At 27.7% G+C, this 24,446-nt stretch overlaps 2 protein-coding genes across 4 annotated transcripts; one reads left to right on the plus strand and one right to left on the minus strand.

The window, feature by feature from the left end:
- Nucleotides 1-47: 47 nt before the first annotated feature.
- LOC114127147 (uncharacterized) lies at nt 48-20,338 on the plus strand. 3 transcript variants are annotated; one of them, XM_027991290.2, is made up of 5 exons: nt 48-207; nt 13,768-13,951; nt 15,871-15,976; nt 18,544-18,796; nt 20,037-20,338. In XM_027991290.2, exons 2-5 carry the CDS (start codon nt 13,780-13,782, stop codon nt 20,136-20,138), a joined length of 633 nt encoding a protein of 210 aa, XP_027847091.1. In that variant the 5' UTR covers nt 48-207; nt 13,768-13,779; the 3' UTR covers nt 20,139-20,338. The 3 variants fall into 3 exon arrangements, with proteins under 3 accessions (XP_027847091.1, XP_027847092.1, XP_050055166.1); XM_027991291.2 differs by having other exon boundaries at nt 62-207; nt 13,749-13,951; XM_050199209.1 differs by lacking the exon at nt 48-207 and adding an exon at nt 13,239-13,257.
- Nucleotide 20,339: 1 nt separating this feature from the next.
- On the minus strand, nt 20,340-24,356 carry LOC114127148 (uncharacterized). The gene is made up of 4 exons (XM_027991293.2): nt 24,191-24,356; nt 23,820-24,090; nt 20,858-20,932; nt 20,340-20,796 (listed from the first exon to the last, which is right to left on the minus strand). The coding sequence occupies exons 1-4, from the start codon at nt 24,200-24,202 to the stop codon at nt 20,678-20,680; spliced, it is 477 nt and encodes a 158-aa protein (XP_027847094.2). The 5' UTR covers nt 24,203-24,356; the 3' UTR covers nt 20,340-20,677.
- Nucleotides 24,357-24,446: the final 90 nt, after the last annotated feature.

Here is a 24,446-nt window from a genome sequence, read left to right on the forward strand (position 1 = left end):
TGGTGATGATGATAATAATAATATAATAATGGGATAAATAGAGGGTGATACGGAGAGCAGACGGAAAGCCGACAACGCCGGTCATGTGCAGCAGTCAGTCAGTTAGTTAATGGCTCAAGACCGGAGTACATCTACTCAGACCGACCGCGTTGTCCGATACCTCGGCGATTCTAGATCTCGGCTAGAATAATTACCCACGAATTACAGGTAATTAAAAAAAAAATGAAATAAAATCAATAACACCGGCAATAATTCCAAATCTGTATGGAATTATTATTATTATTACTATTATTATTATTTTATTATTTTAGTCTTATTCTTCGATCGACGCGCGTTGTGCGTTTAGTTTTTAACCGATCGATGTTACGATCGAGTGTTGTATCTTGTATAGGTATTCAAACGTTGACAGATCTCGTGGGATTTATACAGGGTAGAAAATATTATACTAATATAGATAATATTGATAATATTAAATTATTATTATTAATTTTTTTTTTTTTTTTTTGTTATAAATCTCGATCAAATTATTTAATATTATTTAATTTGTTCAGACAACCTGTTTTTTTTTTCGTGAATTTCAAATTTTTGAAACGTCTCAGTATTATCATTATTAAAATTAATTTTTTCCCCGAATGTTAATCATTAAAGATACGGATTTTTACAAAAAAATCCAATGGTTCTCTACTAGTTTACTTAGTCAACTAATGATCATCATTTTTCTGAGCAACCGTAACGATTTATTAATGGATTCGAAAATAAATAAATTGTATTATTATTCTATTTTTTTTTATATCTTAGTGGGATTTCAATACATATATTTATACATTTTTTTAAATTCTAATTTAAATTAACGAATTCGTAATAACAATTTAAAAAAAAAGAAAGTTAAAGTTCAATAAATTTACAAATTTAATTAAAAAGAAACTAGAAAATAATAATTTACTGTATATTATATTAGATTTAGAGTACCTATATCTCATCATTGAGTCATTTTTTAAATCACTATTGTGAGTATTAAATTTTAATTCAATAGTAATCATTACATACGAAAAATGATTCTGAACAGAAAATGTCGGCATCTATTTCTAATTATTATTAAATTTTATAATTTATTTATATAACTTTAAATAATTTGTTTTTAAATAAAAACAGTGACTATTTAATTTCGTTATTTTTGAATTGATGTATGAAAAACTATTAACTGAACACTTTATTAGACATTTTCAAACTTTTTAACTAAAAGAAAAGATATATTATATATCAACATATTTGATCGAAAAAAAAAAATTAAAAATGTATAAAAAAATATATTGTCTGAATATATATATTTTGAGAAAATTTGGTCGAGTACATTTAAATCAAAAAAAAATTTAAATAACTAAAAAAACAAAGCCTAATTTTTCGTAAATTTTACCGTTTTTCTGTAATATTACTTTTATTTTCTCCCTTTATATACACTGGGAATTTTTTTACTTTTAAGTACTACATCCAATTTTATACCAAAAACCATGTTCATAGTAAGTTGTAGTTGTAGGCTGAAGCATTTGAACTACTCCAAAAAGTTTGATACATATCATTGAGTAACCAATAAATTCATTACTTCATTACTCAGAGTCTAAAATTAGTTGTAGAAAACAATTTCATTGGGACTTTGATCTAGATATTCTCTAGTTTAACATAAATATTTTACACTATCACTATTTACCAAAATACTAACTGTAATAACTCGAAAAGATAATAATATGAAATATATCTTATGGCCTTCATCTCTCTTATTTCTGCGTGTAATAAGCTTTATTGGCTCGTTCTTCAGACTAGACAAATTATAGACATGCCGCGCGCAATTTACGCACATCCATTATCTTTTGATCATCGGCCACTTAAAAGGGATGTACTATATCACTAGATCTCTATGTAAGTCAATAAACTAGTTATGACATTATCGTTTAAACACTTGATTACGCTGTTGTCACAATAACAAAGGTTACTTAATTTATTAATTATAATTTGAAATAAAAATAATTTTTTTTTATCAAAAATTTGATTTTTTGGATTTCACTTCAGTTGCAAGTCAGATAATGAACTTATGTTATTTTATGTTATGTTGTTTTTATTTATGGTAATGTGTGTCAAGTATATCTATTGTTTACGTAATTTTCATACATAAAAGTAATCATTTTTAATTTTGATAATAATTATCAAACAAAAAATATATTTAAAATATAACGGTTAATACATATACCTAATAAATATTAAATAGATATATAAAAAAGTTTTTAGTTAACTCATATAAATAAACTAATTATTATGGTGTAAATGTACTATGTAGTTATATTTATTTTATATTTTTAAGACTCAAACAAAATTTAACTATAAATATTTGTCTTACAAAACTTATGCTTTGACATTTCAAGAACATGTAGTATGTTTGTTATTCTCTTAGACGAATAGGATTTAACGTATTTAAGTATGTAGAGATATTAAAATAATACTAAACCATAACTTTGGCATAAACTTTAGTAGTCTAGTTTTATATCTACCAAATAAAATGAAATAATCTTAATAATCATCATGTGTAAAAACGTCACTCATTCTAGAAATATTTACTCGCACAACTACCTGTCAAATTAGCATTATAATTTTTAGGGTCTACTAAATTAAAGAATTTACCTCACATTATTTAATTTTAAATATGAATGATACTATAATATCATTTGTTCTAAATTTAGGATACGATTTTTTTCAAAATTGATATTGTACTAAAATTTTGGCTGCGATTAAGAAATAATAATGCACTCCGATTATCATGTAATTAACATATTTACTATTCAAAATATTTTAATTATTTTGTCAGATTACTCAGATTTCTACATTGTAATGTGACAAATATAATGATTACAACTATTTTCTTTCTTACACAGTGGGTAGAATAACGAAACGAAGTTCAAAGACACCATATATCTTATTTATTAAGAGTTAATCCAGGTCAACTATTTATAAATCGTCTTCACTCTTCAATAAAAAAAAACAATATAATATTAAAATATTCTAAATTATCATCTATAAAATTCCACAGTTAGGATGTCTGGCTTGCAATGTTACTATTATACATACATTCCATTATGCTAGAAAAAATCTTGAAATAACTTTTGAAAAAATTATGAAGTCAATTTTTTGTAACATCATCATCTTTAGAGTTTTATATTTTTTATCCGTTTATCAACGATCGCAATCTCTCTTAGTGTTTATTTCGATTTATTCTCGTGGTATTATTTTATGTAATTTGATAGGTAAATTAAATTGTTATATTATACCAGATACACGATTATGTAAATTGTTGAATAATAAATTGAATACTTAAAAAACTACATATTTTGTTAGCTTGAAATATAATATATTTACGAATGCTTCCTTTGTCATAATCATAACATACGAACAGGAATACATCCATAAATGCAGAGGTCAACAAAATTGTCGTGCATTTGTTTTATAAAATGTAACGATTCTCACGTAATAAATTGACGAAGTAGTCATGAAACCAATTGTCATTGCTCTTGTTGTATTAATATATTTCAAAAATCGGGATTGATTGAGACTTTTAAATCCCATACAATTTAAATGACAGAAAAATATAATAATATTATATTATAATTTATAATTGTATACCTACATAATAATACTATGATCTTTAATATTTAGATTTTTATAAAACAATGAACTAAACTAAACTCCCTTTAACTATTTTATATATGATTTGATTTGTTTAACCTTAACTGTTATGAATTTACTCCTATAAGTTTACACAATCTGAAGTATTTGAAAATAAATCAAAAAACCTTCTATTATATTGCAATAATTTAATGTTTTTTAAGACTTATCGGAATACAACAATGTTTATGGATAATCTTAATCATTGTTAGTTGGATTAAGCTAATATAATACCTAGATAATTATTTCTATTGAAATTAATATTTTTAAAATATTTAGTATAAAATATGTAGTGTTGCACGTTTTATAAAAGTGTATAGTATATATTATATACAGATTCAGATATAATATTTTTTGTTTTTTTAACTAAACAATAAAATTAGCATTATAACAACAATATTATAAATTTCATCGTCTTTATCTATTTATTTGATATATTATATACCATGATTTATAGTTTAGATTATTTTTAATCATAAAATAATGAAAAATGATAAATACGATGATATAAACAGTTATTATACCTACAGTATTATGTTGAAGTCCATTCTACTATTTGCAACTCACAAATAATACCTAAATTTATTTTCGTTTTGCAGTAAGTAGTACAGTTTGTTCATACTGTTTCCAAATTCTTAATGATGAATTTATTGATGTGTTATTCTCAATTACTTCTCAATTGCTATTCATCTAAATAATGTATAATCCATTCGACGAACTATACTCGAAACACCAGCCGGTTTTAATGTCATATACAGTGTATGTTCGTTATTATTGCTATTGCCTATTGACTGTAGGAAACGAAATTATTATTATTAATACTGTCACTCGAAGGTACCTTAGTATAAAGTTTCAACTACTATAATATACAAAATAGGTATTATAAATGCCAAATAGATAATCGAGCCACTAGTCATTTAGTCATATGAAAGCTGTTTAATACTTAAAATAAAATAATACCAAAATATAGTTATTTTATATCTAGTAATTATAACGGTTAAATATTAATATGTAATACAGAAAACAATATTTCAAAGGAGACTTTGTATGTATGCTATACGAATAATGAGATTTTGATTCATTCAGTCGTTAAATATCCAAGTAAGGTACATTTATAATGACTTACATTTTAAGCAAATTCGTTTTAATATCCACACGTAGGTGTGCACTTAACTGTTGTGTACTCTATGGAGAATGATACATACACAACTCTCTTACACCTTATACCCAAAATTTTAGCAGCTTTAACTTTCATTACAATCAAAAACCTAATCAAATTTTACATACGCGTGGTAAAACTTTGCATATAGGTACGACTACGACTACGACTTCAATGTCTATGAAATATTATTAATCATTAAAGACATATGAATATAATTTACCGTAGGTACCTATTATAATTAACAGACTATACGATAACGACGGTTGTATGTACAATTGTAAAAATTATCAAGTTATTAAAACATTTTAATGTGATTTGATAAAATATTATAAAGTATTATATTGAGTATAATTAAATAATAATTGTTGTTTACTCGTTTTTTTACTGTTTCTGGTGTTCGAATCGCTGACACGTGTTTGTCTTGAACAATATATTATATATATGCTCGCGAAAATAGCCGCACTGCTACAGATGATTTGTAGGTACCTGGCCATGTGTATAATTTTAAATATTAAACCGAAACCATTATCACACGTTTGTAATGATTTGTAATTAAAATGTTTTTTTCGTTAAATTGTGCGGTTCCTCGTCTTTGACCCCGCGACACAAAGTTCACATCGATACTGTACAATATATTATATTGACTGCTAAACGATAACAATTATGGGAGTAAACTTATTCTTTTTCCTTCTGCCTTATCGCCGGAAAAATAAAGGCTTTTTATTTTACACTATTATGAAGTGAAAATATCGCGCTTGTGTATGTGTATTCTACAAGGTGTAATAGGTACGACGTTAATACAAGTCATTAAGTACCTAATTTATACTATACAATGTTCTTATTGTGTTATTGAAAAACGTTTGCCGAGCGAATAAATCAATCGTCGAGCGGCTTGAGTAACAATTACATTATCGCATAATACATTTTAAATTAACATTTCAATTGAAATTCAATCTGTTTTTCTTAGCCCTTGATTTTTTTTTACTTTGTAATATAATATTATTGTTATATTCTATTTTTATTTTTGCCGTCAAATCATATTATAAATCATTGTGCATAATATATAATTACTGTATCATCCCTACAATATAAATTCCTATATATATATAATATGCATAGGTATTATATATTTATATCATATGGTTAAAAATAGACTGCAGGCATGACGTTGTAAAAAATTTGCAGCATTTTATTATTTTGCGAGGTCATCGTCACCTAAATATACAATAATATTTTCATATTTTTATGCTATATGCTATATTATGTCCATCAAGTAGAGTGTCAACTAAGATTTTATTTAATAAGATATAGGTCAAATAAAATGTAAAATATATAATAATAACAATACAACTGAATAACTCAACGATTTTCGATTTGGCTAATTCATAAAAAAATTTTTACTCAAGCCAAACAATTTTGAAGGGTTTTAAATACAAACTGTAGTAGTTTTAAGATTCGTTGAACTCTATCGTTGGAATTTTTAAAGACTGAAAGCATTTCGGCCAAACAACAAATGTTAACAATCATTCATCGATATAATTTTATAAATATTCATATGGTTTTTTTGAAATTAATAATATTAATAATATGATATAGAAAGACCATCAAGTGCATTATTCCGAGTAATATATCTCCCCCTCAGAATTTGGTTTTTTTTATATATATAGGTTAATATCAATAATAATTTAAGGAAATTATTACAGTAAATAACATTATAAAAATTTTAAATTAATAATATATAATAAGAATAAAACTCAAGTTCTCATTTAAAAAAGTTTCGACGAGAAAATAGAAAAATACATTTATTGTGCCTAAGTTAAGCATTAAACTCCCCCCGCCTGTCGAAATCAAAACCAGTACTGATGTCTGATCATACTCGCAGCTTGTGAAATATTTAAGAACTTTATATAAATTGGCATATTGTATAGATAATAATATTCATAGTAGTATAGTACCTATTATCACCGCAGCATAAATTATTTAAGAACGTTAATTATTAATTTGTATACCTACGTGTTTTTTGCCGCTAACGTGTTTTATTCTTATATTATAGCGTGATCAAAAGTGTACATTGTACTTGCACAAGCATAAGAATTACTTAGTTGTGTACGAAAAAAGTTTGGTTTAATTGTATTCCAATTTACAATAGTTTACAGTATTATATAATATTATTAAATTGTCGCGTGCGCAGAGGATATAATAAATCCACTTAAATTCGTCGAAACGTTTCGACCATAGATCAGGGGTCACCAAATGTCGGCCCGTCGACGAATTTAATCCGGTCTGCTAACAAGAATTTTTTTTTTTAGTAAATTAAACAAAATGTTAATAGATTTTCATTTTATTTTTTAAATTTACCTTTTTTTGCTTTAAACAAACACACAAATTAAACTTTTATGGCTCCTTAAAGCTTTGTATATTCCTGAAGTGGCTCTCCAAAAATATTACGTTCTATCGATCTTTTCTATCTCTAGATTTGTTCGATGATTTGTTTCAATCTGAATTGAAATTGAAGAGAAACTTTTTTTTATCGACTTACGCGAACAGTAATGACTATAAATTAATGTTGAAATATTTTCTACTACGTTCTGTCGATTTTGATTTGTGGTAAAAAGCATAACATACAAAAATTAAAATTAATTTATATCAATATCGACCGCCAAACGATAATACATAGTCATTACTCATTAAACAAAAGCACTAGTCGTATGCGATTTCGAATTAAATTGAGGACAAACTTGAAACCGTATAATACGCACGTTTAGTATAGATATAACATTATCTCTTGAATGACCTTTCGAAAGTCCGATTACCGAATTTCATGGTTCATTTTATCGGACTTGCGTACTCGAAAAATTAATATTTATAAAATTATTAGCTTCTAAATATATATTATGATAATATTATAACCTCCGACATAACCGGTTGATAATTATTATTTTATTTATAAACGGGACGTCGATAAATAGGAGCGTCACGCGTGTAAATACAGCGAAATCACCGGACGTTTTAAGTATATAATCGTGACACTTTCAGATTATTATCCTTAGTTGAGGACGAAAAAAACTTTTAAACTCAGCTTGTAATTCCGTACAAAGTAAAAATCCCGTCTATTGTATTATCAAAATCATATAGGGTGCAGTTGAACTAACTCTGAGTTTATTTGGATTTCAAATATTTAAAAACATAATAAAATGGTTAATTATTTGTACACCAAACATAACTCGAGATGAATAGTTTTTATTGATTCTAAGTATTTAATTTTAAGCCAACACTTTCAAAGCTTACTATAGCATTTTATAATTTGGTTATTAATATAAATGCTCACTCTACAGTTTTATAATTTTAGAAGCACGACCCACGGTGTGTGACGGAGTAGCCAACACAAGATTACCCTGTCGGTTCAAAAAACTTAGCCAAAACAACAAACAAAATATTATTATTATCATGTGATTACCTTGTCACTGTTTTATGTTTTATATTATTTTATATACGAGACCGACTGACGCCCTTTTGGCACGAGTCAACGTCTTTTTGGCGACCTTACCGCGGTACAGCTGTAAACGTTATTATTAATTAATATTTTCAGTGATCACGTATAGGTACACCTTTACGCGTAACACAATTTAAAAATCATCAATCCTCATTTATCAAGTGGTTATGGGCACCTCGCATAATTCCATTATACATTTTTATATGCACATATACAATATATAAACGATGTACAATAAAAATAATCCTCCGTGTAGACGAATTTTTATTGAAACCAAAGCGCCCTTGAACGAGCCATTGCCATACGCGCGAAACGGACTTTCGGTTCATTCGGATATTATATTATATTTTATTAAATTATTATACAATATACAGACGGCGATAAAGTATTAACGCATTATCTCGTCGGAGCGAGGCGGTTTTTGAGGGACGTTTTGATATTATATAAATATATACCGTCTAAATGTCTAATAACTTTTAAACGAGAGAACGACAGCGATCAAAAGTCGTTATTATTCGCGAGGGCAACGAACAATTATTTCCTTGGTTAGAAAGACATTCGAATACAAATAAACAAATATGATAAAAAAAAATATCTTACCTAAACATTTTACTCAAACTTCTGGCGTACTCCCATCACAGATATAAGACAACACGTCTGTCACAAATCCAAGCTTGCAAATATATCGTAAACTCTTCGATCTCTCCAAAAAAAACATAAGTTCTAATATAAAATAATATGATATTACAACTATATTTTACTTCCACTTACTTCACAAATTTTCGTTCAATCTAGTCCCATTTCGGTGAGGAGATGTCACGGGTCGACATGACCAACTGAATAATAATAATTTCTTCCCGCGATCCCACAATAATACTAACTATAATAAATTTAAGCCACAGATCTGTCTTTCGAGTGATGGTTTATATTTTGACATATATATGACTTTACTTTTGAAAACCACAGTCAATATTATAATGTTTAAATAACCTAGATTTTGTGATGAAAAAATTAATATAGGTACAATAAATATAAAATATACAAATAAATAATATTCGCACAATTCGTGTACAATTAATTCCATCTGATCGACGTAGATTTATATTTTGTTCTATTGTTACATTTTCTTAAAAGAAAATCGATTGTTTCACGCGCATAATGCATATACATAATCAGCATTATAAAATAATTTATTGTTTTCAATATGTCAGACATTTGAAACACATATTACTCAACAAAAATATGATATGATATAATATTCGTGTTTGTCGTTGAAATTAAATAGAAACGCTATGTTGTTCAAAAAATAGCATTATTATTATTATTATGTCACCAACTCTTGCGACCGCATATTGTGCAGTATCTAGGAGCAAAGATCGATTTTATATCGTCGGTGTCAACATAATTTTTATAAATGTATATATTATATGTATATTTATATATCATTATTATATAACGAGCATTATATTATTTTTATTATGGTATGATTTATATACACTCACAGATACAAATAGTATAAATCTTGGAGGCTAAGCACCCAACACCTAGAAGTCCCTAAAAAAAACGAAAAAAGAATATAAGTTGGTAAACATTTAAAAGATAACTCTGAAACGTTGAGCCATCTTAATTTCATATTCACTCGTATACGTATGTTGTACTTATCTTTATCTCGAATACGGAAAACTTTAATATTAAAAATGTTCACACCATCGATACTATTTTGTTCGAAAAATTCCATATTCTTGTAATTTATTATTCAGTGGTAGATTTCCAAATTGTTTTCTAATTTCTATATCTAACATACAATAAAATCAGCAACGTGAATTCCACTTCTACACATTTACGTGAGATATTATATTCCTCTGTTTGCCCATACATAAGACAGGACAGTTTACACGTTAGTAAAAATATTTAAAATTATTGTTCAAAATATTATTTTGACGTTTGAGAAATTAAAGTAAAAAAAAATAAATAAACACCATTAAACGATTATATAAATTAATTTAACAGTATTCAACACAGAGTGAACTTTTCAATTGTAAAATTGTAAATTTTACAAACAAAAATAGTTAATTTTCGAAGTGGTCTTTCTACTCTTTCTAGTATTTAAGTTCAAAAACATTTAGGAACGACGAATTAATGAAGGCAGTGGGTCACCCCCGTGGAAAAAATTACAAGCCTTAAATAAAAATGTAGAGGTCTATATGAACATGAAAAAAGAGCAATGGTTATTATATAATTTTAAATAGTACTTACCTCCAAATTTATTTTCAGTTGTACTATACTATATTATTACTACCATTAATAGTATAATCCATAAACATACATTTATGTATTAAATAACTTTGAAATTATCTTTTTTAAAAAAAAAAATAAAACATTAAGTATATATGATTAAGTTGGCTCTTCCTAAAATATTTTAAAATTTTACTAAAATATCTAAACATAATTTCTAACTTGGTTGATAACTGATAAGCGAATATGTATGTTACATCCATTGAATTCTATATGATAAATGGATTGTCATTTGTCACCTGTGGCCTGCCATATCATAAACTATAAAGTAACAAATTTTTTTGTCAAAAATCAGTGTCGAACTTGTTTGGCTGTTTTGAATTAGAGTTTCCACAGATGTAAAAAATGAAATGGATCCAATAGGCAATAACATTTTTTTTAAATTTATTAAAATTAGAAAATATAAAATTTGAGATCATAATTTTGCAACTTTTGTCATGTATAAACAAACACAAATTTTCTTATAAATACTTAATATACTACTTTATTTTGCTTTGTTTGTGGCGGAGCTTTTAATATGATTATCTGAAAAGCTGGCGTGTGCAATCAAATCTCTACAAGAAATAAAACATTTTATCAGTTTTTTTCCTAGTAAATTTAAAAATTTACATTATTTATTTGTTTAATTTTAATTATTATTTATGATAAAAAATATTGTAATGTTTTGATGCATAAACAAAATGTATTGAACTAGTGCATAAACTATGGAAAAAAATAGTATATAAGGTGTAAAGAATGTCATGATGATATGAAGAAATCTGAATTGTAAGGCATCCTTCCACTTATTTTAAGCCATTTTGACCACTGAACTTTAATCCAGTAAATAATAAATAAAATAATGATAATAATTATAATTATAATTATAATAAAATAATTTTTAAGTGAACAATTTTGACTGCCAGTCGTATACCGTGTTGTAAAATTTATATTACCAGATTACCTAATTCATTTGTTTTTTACACGTTGGTCAAACTTAACATTTTATTTGGATTATGAAAAATGTTAAGTATTTAAATTTTTTTTTGACAATTATTATGATGTTACATCAATATTGATATAATAGTTGTATAATATAGTTATATTTAGCAATTATTTGCATTATACATTAAGACGAGCGTAGCGATGAATCGCTATTCTTTTTTTAACTTAATAATCGCAGTTGTTTGAGAACAAATATTTACACAATTTTGTTTTCCATTTTAATTTAAACAAAATCGAGTCCTTTAAGAAAGTAATATGGTGTTTCATAAAGAACGCAGTTTTTAAAATGCTGGGTAATTTTTTTGTTATTAGGTCGGTGACACTATTCTTATAATTTCTGTCATTTATATAATTGTTGAGGTTTTTAGTGGGTGTATTTAGTGATAGTAATTTTGTTTATTGTTCGTCATGGAGTGGTATACAATTGAATTCGTTAAATTGGGTTTTAACGAGTCAACGTCCTGTTGATTTTGTGAAAAAAATCATCTTAAGTGATGAAGCACATTTCCACTTAAGTGGATATGCCAATAAACAAAATTGTCAAATTTGGGGAAGTGAGAACCCAAGGGCAAGCAAGGAAAAACAAATGCGTCCACAGTGAGTAACCGTTTGGTGTGGCTTTTGGGAAAGTGGAGAGATAGCAGTCACTGCGTGTCGAGCAATTAGGGGGGGGGGTCATATGCACGAAATAGTATTTCAGATTTAAACCTCAAGTCATAGTAAAATAATATGTACCATTAATAATGTATTTCTTATAGAATAAAATTTCTTTGTAGCAAAATTAAAAACTGCGTTCTTTATGAGAAATCCTATACTTATTTAAAGGGCTCGAGTTTGTTTAAAGTATAGTGGAAAACAAAATTGTGTAAATATTTGTTCGTAAAAAACTGCGATTATTAAGTTAAAAAAAGAATAGTGATATGCAAATAATTTCTAAATATAACTATATTATACAATTATTATATCAATATTGATGGAACATCATAATAATTTTTCAAAAAATTTTTGAATACTTAACATTTTTCATTATCCAAATAAAATGTTAAGTTTGACCAACGTGTAAAAAACAAATGAATTAATGTAATCTGGTAATATTTTAACAATAGTTAATAAGTCATTAGTCATTATATTTTTCATAATGACGTGTAATAAAGGTCCTGCTCAGATGCAACCGAAATGGACTTTACCATCGTCATAGGTATACTTTTGTTATTATCAATATTTTGTACCAGAATCCTGCGTATAATTTTTTATATAAATTGTATATATATAATATACCTACCACTTTTTTTTTTCTGTTTGAACCGACGACCGGGAGGGAACCGCTTTCGCATTACTTCCTCCCCCTAATATACCTACCACTATTCCGTTCGAACTGATTTAATTATTAATTTAATTTTTTAATAATTAATTATTCCTACTCCGCTAATACCATATTGCAGATTGCTATAATCTAGTTCCTGCCTGTGTGGCGGGATCAGGAATTCATAACACGTAGGTATATAAAAGGCGCTCACTCGCAATTATCGTCAGTCGTCACTGTTTCATTTCAGAATTTCGCTAATACTGATCGTCGTTGACTACGTGTTTGTAAAAATTCATGATATTTGGTATATAGGTAATATATTATTATTATTTCAGTTGTATAATTATTATATCGATTTATACACCCACGCCGATCTACGGATAAAATAATTTACTAATTATTATTATCATTATTATTATTATAAAAAAAAACATATTCGTACATCGACAATTTCTTTCAAATCTCAGCAGAACTTTTCATACTAAATTTACATTCGTAAACGTATCTACAGAGTGCATACAATTTGATCGAGAACTACGTTCCAGTAGCAACTCGCTCCGATAACTCGACAGAAACGTAACAAGAATTATACATTTATCATTATAATATACAACATTTGTATAATAAGTGATGTTTTTATTAACCTTACCTATGTAAGATTCGATCAAAAAGTTTGGATACAGTTTTATATCCACAACTTAATATAATATCAGTTTCCAAACTTCTTGAACAATTCGCAGTATACGCGAACAGGGTTTGAAGTTGAAACAAAATCTAATATGATATAATAATAATATGTGTAGGTACTGTTATGTATTTCAGGTGTGATTTGCGATGAACTCAGCTGTGGTATTGGTGATAGTCATGTTGCTGGCCAGCCACGTTAGCAGCTCACCGATCATAAATTTTTCGTGGGACACGCCGAGGCATTTTTGTGGATCACAACTCGCCAACGTATTGGCGTTGATCTGCAGCAATGGATACAACTTTCATCCGGCGAGTGATGGTAAGTCCGAATCCACTTTAATATAATAATTCTATACAGATGCCGTGATTAATGTTTTTTCCTTAAAATAAAACAGAGATTAAAAAAATAAACCACCGTTTTTCACACTTTTTCCCCGCTCACAAATCCTTTGATATTAGGTAATTTATAGTTGAGAACCTGAGGCTAATACATTGCACGTTGGTATGATTTTTTTTTTAAGTGACATACAAAATAGTTATGCGATTAACAACTCGTCTATCTATTATAGATACAAATTATCTATTTTTTTATTTTTTTATTTCGCATATTTTAATTTTTTAACTATAAACACTAAAATGCATTATGAAATGTGTCATGTTATACGTTGGTAATTTCAATTCCATAAGACCAGTGAATTTTTATTGATTAACACTCTCTTCTCTTAATTTGAAAAATGGTTTCTTCTATATGCCAAGTAGCTTAATTAACGGTCTAGAGCTTAAATCCCAATTGATACTGCTTAATCTGCCATAACTGTTCAAACAAAAATTAAAATTACATTTTCTCAAAACTCAAAATATTTAAATATTTTATTCACCTTTATTGTGGAAACATAAATATTTTCTTTTAAATTTAAGACAAACTTTTTTGAAAAAATATTTTTGTGGTTAGAAAATGTACCTACCTACACGTTTAAAAGAAAAAAATTTGTTCGAAGTGCCAATATTTATTTATAACCGAAAATTATAACGTCGTTCTTGCAATCTTGCTGAACACTACTTATGAAATTCAGTGGCACGCTTTACACATATATTTACAAATGTAGCAAATTAGCGAGCCACTAAAAATTGTAAAGAAAATTTTTTCCGTCTTAACTACATAATGGTCTATTAAATATACTACTAAAAAGTATTATGGTTTAGCAATTAATTTCGTAACCACTCGCAACGATTCATTAACGCTAATATCGCATCATATATTTGCAAATATTACATACTCCCCTACACTGCAATACGACCCACCTCAGTAATTTTTAAACTAAAATTTAACTTAAAAACATAAAATATATTAATATCATATACTTACTTGCTTTATGAGTTTTGGCGTTTATAATGGAATACTCGTATGTGAAAAAGATTTTGAATATAATATTTTTATCTAACCAGTATAACACAGAGTTGCAAAGATAATCCTTGAATAATTTTAACTCCTCGGTCATTATGACATTAAAATATTACCTAAACGTCCTAAACATAATATTATGATTCGTAATTACACTACGAATCACAATGAGTAATTAAGTAAATAATAAAATCAAGATTTCCTAGTCTAAATAAAAATATTTATATATATTTAATACGAAGGGGCACGTACGGGGAGTTTTATAAATTGACAAAATTCTAATATCCTTTTCAATACGTTTCACATATTTTGAGATACTTTAACAACTATTGATTCTACTCCGAAAAGTGTCTTGGGGCTACACATTAGTATGCGGTCTACAAAAATGTTCCCAACTATATTATATTATTACAATATAATGATTAGAATTTGATAATTCGACTGTACTTGCTGAAAATGATTAACATCTGCCGATTAGGAGATTCGTTCGATTTCAAACAAAATTGTTCGACGTACCTATAGATGAAAATTAGGGAAAAAGTTAACCATTTTATATTAATACCTACTAATTATTAGTCTATACTCTATAATCACTGTCGAATACGATGACATTATATGGTTATTATAATCTACGAGCGTCTCTAATATGTTTAAGTGAGCATATAATAATATAATATATAATACGTCACGTACACGTTAGACATGTTACATAACGAACATTGTTAATTGTTATTGTTATTTATCACATTATGATATTATTATCATGTTGTAATATATATTTTTTTTCAAACATTACGGAGCATTATTTTGACATTTATTTTTTGTTTTTGTTCCAGATGTTACCGTCCCAAGCCGTCGTCGAAAAAGAGTAATAGTCGAAGAATGTTGCGAGAACACTTGCACGCCAAAACACCTAAAATCCTACTGCTGGGAAAATCGAAGGTACTTTTACATTTAATGAATACACTTAACCACTGCATTTGTTCACACGATCTCGAAATACGAATCAATAAATCAATATATACACACGGCCTGTAGTGCGCGACGATATTGTTAGAAAATATCACGCTTGTCGGCTGTATTTTCCGTGTCTCGTTTCCACTCGCGCACTGATGAATGGCTATAATATTGTATATTATATATACATATATAATATAATATCTAACAAAAATTTCATAATTTTATCATCAAAAATCATTATAATATAGGTACCTACTGCAACTAACATTTAAACACGCCTAATAATATATAAGTATTGAAGTTTGCTTGTTCGCTTAACTGTAGAAGTCTGCACTGTTGTCGGTAGTTCCGATTAATGACGTGCACATCCACGGTTGAAATATACAACCGGGTAACGGGATGGGTTTTTGTAATCAGTGTTGTAGCTAGAAACCTTGCTTGGAAGGGGTTTAGTGAATAAATAGTAACATATATGTAAGTGTATCCACAGAACATAGAAAGCATTTTTAAATTTTGGGAAAAGGCTTCAACTTCCTCAGCCGAGGAGTTCATTGCATGCAGATATACTCTGTGTGCTATCGATTACAATATTACATTTCATCATATTAAAATATGAATTTAAATAAACATCACCTACTTATGGCATAGCATAACCATGGTTAACCAACTGCTTAAAAATAAATGTTTTTTAAGTACAAAGTAGGTATATAACATAAGAACAAAAGAACAGATTGTGTATACAGATATAATCGAGCTAATAATTTAATCGTAAAAATTATTTAATGAAAAAAAATGATGTTTCGAGAACAAAACAACCTAGAAGGTTTGCAATAACGTGAAAATCGTATCCTAACCGTGCCGTCTTTTGCGGACATTATATTTGAATGTCAAGCATTTTCATTTCTAGTAGCGCCAATGGACACAGATACTTAAGCGTGAATTTAAACTATTTAGCCAAATAGCCTTTTTCGAAAGTTCTCCAAACACAATTCAAAGAAACAAAATTCGTAAAAAAATAAACAAGCACATCGTATTATAATAATATTATTTGCTGCGTTAAGTCAGGAAGTTTTTGCAACTCTCTGCTGTAGTACATAATACGCTTCCTCATTACAGTATAATATGTTAATAGGAATTAACACTCATCGCTGTCGCAATGTTTAGATCTTATTACAAATCGTATATCTACTTATATAATTATATTAACGTTTCGTTCGATTTCCTGAATTGTTATCACCATAAATATGATATTATTATGATGCTCTAATGCAGGGCTTATAATATAGGTATAACCGTTGTTAAACGCGAGTATATGCATCTTATGTTCTGAATATATTTACTGTTTTTTTTTCTTAATGTTATTATAAAACAATAAATTATTGAAAATGAAATCGGATACTCGCTGGGGCAGTAGATTGCGAATTTTTTTTTTTTATTATTATTCTAAATAACCATTAAAAACGACACGCGCGTAATCGATATATTTTAATCGACAGCGTTGATAAAATTAACAATTATTATAATGCGCGTTAGTGGATTTTATGACATTAGTCCAACGCGATAAATAATATTAAGAATGTTTCTAATAATAATAAATTATATCATCAAACGCGTCACGTGACGGAAACGCAAATGAAAAATCTTTTTAGCAAAAAAAAAATGTACGGTGCTACAATATGCATTTTTGTAAAGATATAAAAATGTTAAAAACCTAGTGTTGCGTTATAGTAACAAATAATTAAATATTATAATATCTAATAACTGTAATAATACTAAATACTATTGTGTTGGAAGTATATTACACTGTACTCGGTATACGTATTGTAAGTTTTATTAAATACACGCTATAACCACTGCAACTATATATACGTATTATTATAAGTTTAATATATTATATTATTATTTAAGCATCTAGAGTCACAAAAAAGGGATTCTGATTGGCTGTTTAATATATTATTACAATCACATTTTAATCGTCTAAATACATAGTTATAATAATAATACATTCATGTTCACGTACCCATAAATACACACATAAATCTATAAACACCACATTAACTCTCATATATTAATGTATCATATAATAATTATGCAACGTCAGATAATATAAATCTTACCAGTTTATTTTTTTCGGTATTATTATCTAGGTACCTAAGTACCTATGTATATTGTGTTATTATTTCGTCTGCTTCTGTTTTACACTCATTCTCATTTTTCATCAACAACCAGCACATGATTATCATATACTATTTTTTATTCTTATTTCCACGATAGGTCGATGAGACCTACACAAAATATTATAATTTATTACTGTATGATATACTTTTGTGAACGAGTGGAAATATTGACACAAAAATAAAAGAAATATTATCGTTATATACGGTCCAAATTTAAACGTACTTTACTTATTAAATTTATTTCGTATTTCGTACATCTGCGAATTCTAAATAATCGTCTTGTACAACATATTATATTATCTTCTGACCTATGAACAATTTGTACAACTACATTTAGAAAACACAAATATATCTTATTACGATGATTTACAGGTCTGATACTCGGAGTGTTTTGGAACCGTCCACGCCTGTAGAGAAACCCTCGATAGACAAAAACGTGAAACCCCAGAAAGACCCCACGAGTAACACACTCTCCCAAAGCCAAAGCAACAGTCTGCTGCAGACTGAGCACACGACTACCAAAACGAAATCTAATAGTATTATACCCAATTCTAAAGAGCTCGGTAGGCAAAACGACATTAAGACTATTAAATACAACACGGTCTCGTACGTCCCAAAGAAAGAAGTAAGCCAAACGACAATAATAATAATAATAATAAGATAATTATTCAACCACTCTCTATAATAATACAATAATAACGACGACAATAATAATATGTATAAATATAACAATATATGACCGATCAGAATCGCTAAATGCGGCGCTCGATGCTCTATAATTATAATAGGTATTATTAAAAGTACACGAAGTGTATAATGTATTTTTGTTTTGTATATAAACATAAAATACTGTACATATTATTTTATTCATATAAACATTGTGGTTGTGGTATACAGGGTGCGTTCGGAAGAATTGACGACTTTATTTATTTGAATATTACTGGATTTTTTAATTACGCAAGATAATCGTGTTGATAATCCTATATAGCTGCAAGTATGTGTGCACTGTGCATACAGTGTCCTGCATAACAGACGTAAAATATATAAGGCTTAGCCCTCTCCAAGCCTTTACTCTCAATACCAGGAAACATAAAAAATGATTCACTAAAATTAAAAGAATCGTGGGTCACGAAATCATGTTTAAGGAACCATATGAGCTGACTACATTGATTAAATGTTTCGAATGTTTAGTGAGTGCATTAATGCAACTTACCAAAAGCGCATTACAGATTTAACCGTCTTCAATGTACCTACAAAAAGAATATTTAACTATCAATTTATCAACCTACCGTATAAAATCATTACAATAGCCAATAATGGTACTGTAATAATATCGTACCAGTGTACCTTGTGTGAAAAGTAGAGGCGTTAAGGATACTGAGCGAAGGAAATGCATCGCTCTTATTTCGTTGTACAAACAGCTATATTATATACTGAATTCCAGCTCCGTGAATTTTCTAGGCCCTATAAATATTGAATATTTACGTCTGAACATGCGAGGAAGGACAGTCGAAATTATATACTATAATACTATTTACTAATTAGTATAAAATATCAAACCCTCGAGACGCACCCTGCATGTTATTATTATGCATGTACAATGCAGATACATATTTAAACTGTAGTTAGATGCACGAACGAATTTGTGTAACACTAATTAACAATTAGAAATTAGGTACTATATCCGTACGTAAGGCACTTAGTAAATACGTACCGGATATAGTGTTTCAACATTACAATCATATTATTTATTATTATTTGTCCATATTATACCTATAAACTCGTTTTTCACGACGTGACCCGTCGTCGTTTTCTTTTCATTCTAATAACACTTAAGATAATTATTTTTTTTGTCGTTTTTCCAGGCGGTGATCGTCCAGGACCCGGTACCAGGACGAGTGAAAACTGTAACACCATATTTTGACAAAATGCCATCGGTCATCGTTACTAAAACCACGCAACACTGAAACTCGGGAATAACACCGCGCCTGCAGCTCGTCTTTCATTTTGACTTACATCGTCAAGCACATTGAAATCTCTAACACTGTTTGGTTCTACATTATACGTACTCAACATATCGTATACAACGTTTCATGTACAGTTTTATTTTTCTTTGTAACAATGCGCCGCGCAAAACCGAAGAATTAAAAACAAAATATTGACTAAAGTTCTGCTGTGTTAATTTTAATTTAATTTTTATAAGTATGATAAGTCGTTAGTTCCTGTGTTAAGTTTGCACGATTTTAGTTCACGATATACGATTGTCGGTGAATATAATATAAATAACGATTTTTAAAAAATTATTATAAAAACAAGTCTGTGATTTTACGGCGATTTATATATTTGCTCCATTATATGGAACATTAAAATATAATATATTTTAAAAAAATACAAATAATTATTAGTGTATTTTTGTGTATACGTACTGACTACTGATAATAATTATTACCCATAATTTAATAATAAAACAAGGTATATTATGTTAAAATGTTTTTGATTATATTGTTTATTTTTTCTCGCATATAAGACGGAAATCTGTAATAGAACAGTTCTTATTGAGGCAACACTCTTTTAACGACATCATTATTTCCCGTTTTATAACCACAGCCTTTCCGGAATCATCACCTAAAATTATTTTTCAAAAAATTGATTAATATGGAATTAACTCGAAGTGTTGGAATCATACGTGTTTTCATGTGTCTAGAACTATCTTTGAAACGCGATAAGTGAATTGGACGCTGCAGTGGAGAAACATTTGATTCTAAAACAAAAACAAAAAAAACAATTAATGAGTATTATACAAATGATAAATACGATTTCACTGCAAAATTGACAATTGCAAGGACTACAAAATGTTATTGAGTACCGTGTATTAAGTATTTATTAAAATATTCAATATACATTTATAAGCGGCAGATCCAGAAACCTTAGAGCCTCAGAGGCCAAGTCCTTTTCCTACCATACCATCATCACCTTCACCACCGCCCCCTATCCACCGTCTACCGTCACCACCAAAACGTTTAGCTTTCCTTGATATTTGACAAATTATCAATATATTTATTTCACTTATTTTTAAAACCATTGCGAATAATATCAACTATTATTAACACTAAGACTGTAATATAAAATTATAATACAGAATAATATGCAAAGCTATCGGTATTATTAGTATTTTAATTTCTAAGTACCTTATTAACTGCAGCAATCTATATAGCCTATATAGGCGTTGATTTGTGTGTTATGAACATTAATCAACTAATTAAGTGTATAATAAAATAAGATTCACAATGAATTAAATTTATGTTTAATCGACTTATTAAAATTAAAAAGTTAGTACTTATGTAGGAGATAATTGAAAATTTGAAAAAATTAAAAAAAAAAATTAAATAAAGAAATAAATAAATGAAAAATGAATATATTTCTGGCTACGCTACAGCACTATTTGTGTATAATGCATATTAGACTTCTATATTAATAAGATGTTTAAAAACATGAGTACTTCTCTATACTTTTTTGTTAAAATTTTTTCTTGCTTAATAAGAAGTATTTTTCTAGAAGCTCCCCTCTACAGTATTTAATCCAAGGTTCACAATTGACCTATATAATGTTTGAAAGTTAAGATGAATTTAAGAAAATATACTGTGTAATTGTCAGCCAAAAAACCGTATTTTGTGTATAGAAAAATGATAACTAATAAAGTTAGTCAGTCAGTATAAAAAAAACTTGAAATGCAAACATTTTTGTTTGTGAAAAATTGTTCTTGAGAAGGACAATATTATTTTTATTCTTCTTATAATTGCTTAATTATTCAATTTTGAAGATAGTTTTTGATATAAAATTTAATTTAGTAGGTACTTAGGAGAGGTCAATAGTAAAAATTCCCAGTACTTTCAAAATAATAACTAGGTAATAAAAAAAGCAGTTTTACGGAAAACCACCGTCAATATAGTTTCTCGGGTATGGTACTATGGTCCACTATTTAGAAAGGTGAGCCTTATTGTAGCTAAGTTATGAAAAACAAAATATAATTAAAACTATATACATAGTTAAACTTAGATACAGCTATACACTATAATCAAAATTCATGAATAATATACCTTACTATCTAAACTGGCTGTTATTCCTTCGTGATGAATATGGTATAAATAATTCATCATTTCTAGGATATGGTACAAATTATAAACCTATGAGTTCCAAAAAATGATTATATACAAACTACTTTAATTGTTATTAATTTTAATTAATAGCTACTTAACATTTACTGTTATAGGTATTAATTATGGTAGGATTACGACGGCATAGGTACTACGTAATGTTTGGGCGAGACTGTACCGGTTTTAAATATAAAGAGTCCTTGATTACTAGTATTCTGATAAAGACAGTATTGTCCAAGATTTAAACTTTAAGATCTCTGGTAGAAAAATAGAACCGTTTCGATAAACGATAAAATAATCAAATAGAAAAATCTATTTTCAATGATGATTACGACAAATATTAATTACAAATTTACAAATATCTCACAAGTTTTGTTATCAACTATCGCTAATTATTAGTTTTCACATTATAACTCTAATTTATGGGCCATTAAAATAAAATAAATTTTAATCCAGAAATAACACTAAAAAAAAATTAATTAAATTAATTAAAAATAAAAAAAAAATACCCTCAAAACTGTTAAATTTACTTAAATTATTTATTTATCTCAAATCCTGACAGAGAAATGAACATAGGAATATAAGTTTAAAACGTTCTGTTTTTATATGTATGACTTTTCCTTAAGAACAATAAAAATACTTCAATTTCAAATTTTTAAAGGAGTCGAAAAATTCCAAAAAAAAAACAAAGACAAGTGGGTACCGCTCTTCTATCATAAGGTGTTAAGTAGACCAATTTTATGGTCTTATGGATGTATTAAATTTTAATTCTATAATTGAATACGAAAAATGATTCTGAACCAAAGTCCATAGGCATGTATCACTAAGTATATATTTCATTATGTGAGTTTTGGTATTGCTATTAAAGTAATTTATTTTACAATTAATATTATGGCAGATTAAAATAATTGTTATCGAAAGCATTGTAATTATTATTAAAATATTAAAATTATATAATCATAAATTCATAACTAATAAAGTAATAGAAATAAGAATAAATAAGTAGGTAGATACCTATATATACCATTTATACCTATTATTGTGATGTTACTAACTTAATATTTTTTAAATGTTATTGAAAAACTTATCGAGATATTTTGTACATAATTTTCAAATCTTGAGAACAAAAATATATATAAAAATAAAAGTATAAAAATTTTATATAAAAATATATATATTGTTTTATGAATTTCTAACGACAACATAATTTTTAAATTTTCAGAATTTTAAGAATTTCACGAAAAAAAAACCAAAAAAAGTGCGACCTACCGAATTCGTTTCATTTGTTTAAAAAAAATCGACACTGATCAGTGACGGCAGTTGTATCGTTTTACTAGTTTGCCGAGAAAACTATTGCGAAAAATTAAACAATTGGTAGATACCAAATTATGTTTTCACGAGTTAACGATATATAAAAAATTGTAAGATTACTATAACCAGACGTACAAACATTAATAATTTTAGTTGGGCACATCATGATAAAATTATAAATACCTTTTGGTTTATGCTCATAAGATTTTTTCAGTTGCCAATCTGCTTCGACGGTATCTTCGACCAGGCGTTTGAAATCGCGTTCGGTATCGCCCAACATTCCCCTTAAATTTAACCCGAACAACGAACCGCGGTTGCTGTTATCAGAAAATGAGCGTTTGATATTCATTCCACAAATACTCACCATCATATCTTTGATGATTTTATCGTTGCAGGAGTCTACGGATACCTGCATTACAAAAAAGACGGCCACCTGCACTAACACTGCGATCGTCTAAAATACCACAAACAACGTTAACACAATAAATAGACAGACGTTTATTCTAAAACAGAGATACTTTAATAATTTTTTTAAGAATGTCAAAAAAACTTACAATTTTCGACATATTAGTTATTTAGTTCTGTTTCACAAATCACAAGTGCTCATAAACTCAGAGTACCAGACGTCAATACTAACACACTGGCTTATAGATGAATCCCTTAAATAGTATTTTTGAGTCTATTTTATCTGTTTTGTAAGAATTATTCTTTTATTGTTCAGACGTGTTTTTAAACAACAAAAAATGTGATAAAATTATGACGCAAGAATAAAAATAAAATAAATAACACATTCCTACCCATAGACGAACG

The sequence above is a fragment of the Aphis gossypii genome, chromosome 1 (assembly GCF_020184175.1).
Source record: "Aphis gossypii isolate Hap1 chromosome 1, ASM2018417v2, whole genome shotgun sequence".
Lineage (NCBI taxonomy): Eukaryota > Metazoa > Arthropoda > Insecta > Hemiptera > Aphididae > Aphis > Aphis gossypii.

Coding starts and splice junctions, on each gene's coding strand:
- LOC114127147 (XM_027991290.2), top strand. CDS start 13,780: ATGAACTCAGCTGTGGTATTGGTGATAGTCATGTTGCTGGCCAGCCAC. Junction 13,952..15,870: donor CTTTCATCCGGCGAGTGATG/GTAAGTCCGAAT, acceptor TTTTTGTTCCAG/ATGTTACCGTCCCAAGCCGT. Junction 15,977..18,543: donor TACTGCTGGGAAAATCGAAG/GTACTTTTACAT, acceptor GATGATTTACAG/GTCTGATACTCGGAGTGTTT.
- LOC114127148 (XM_027991293.2), bottom strand. Junction 20,933..23,819: donor TTATGAGCATAAACCAAAAG/GTATTTATAATT, acceptor TTTTTGTTTTAG/AATCAAATGTTTCTCCACTG. Junction 20,797..20,857: donor TTCTAGACACATGAAAACAC/GTATGATTCCAA, acceptor AAATAATTTTAG/GTGATGATTCCGGAAAGGCT.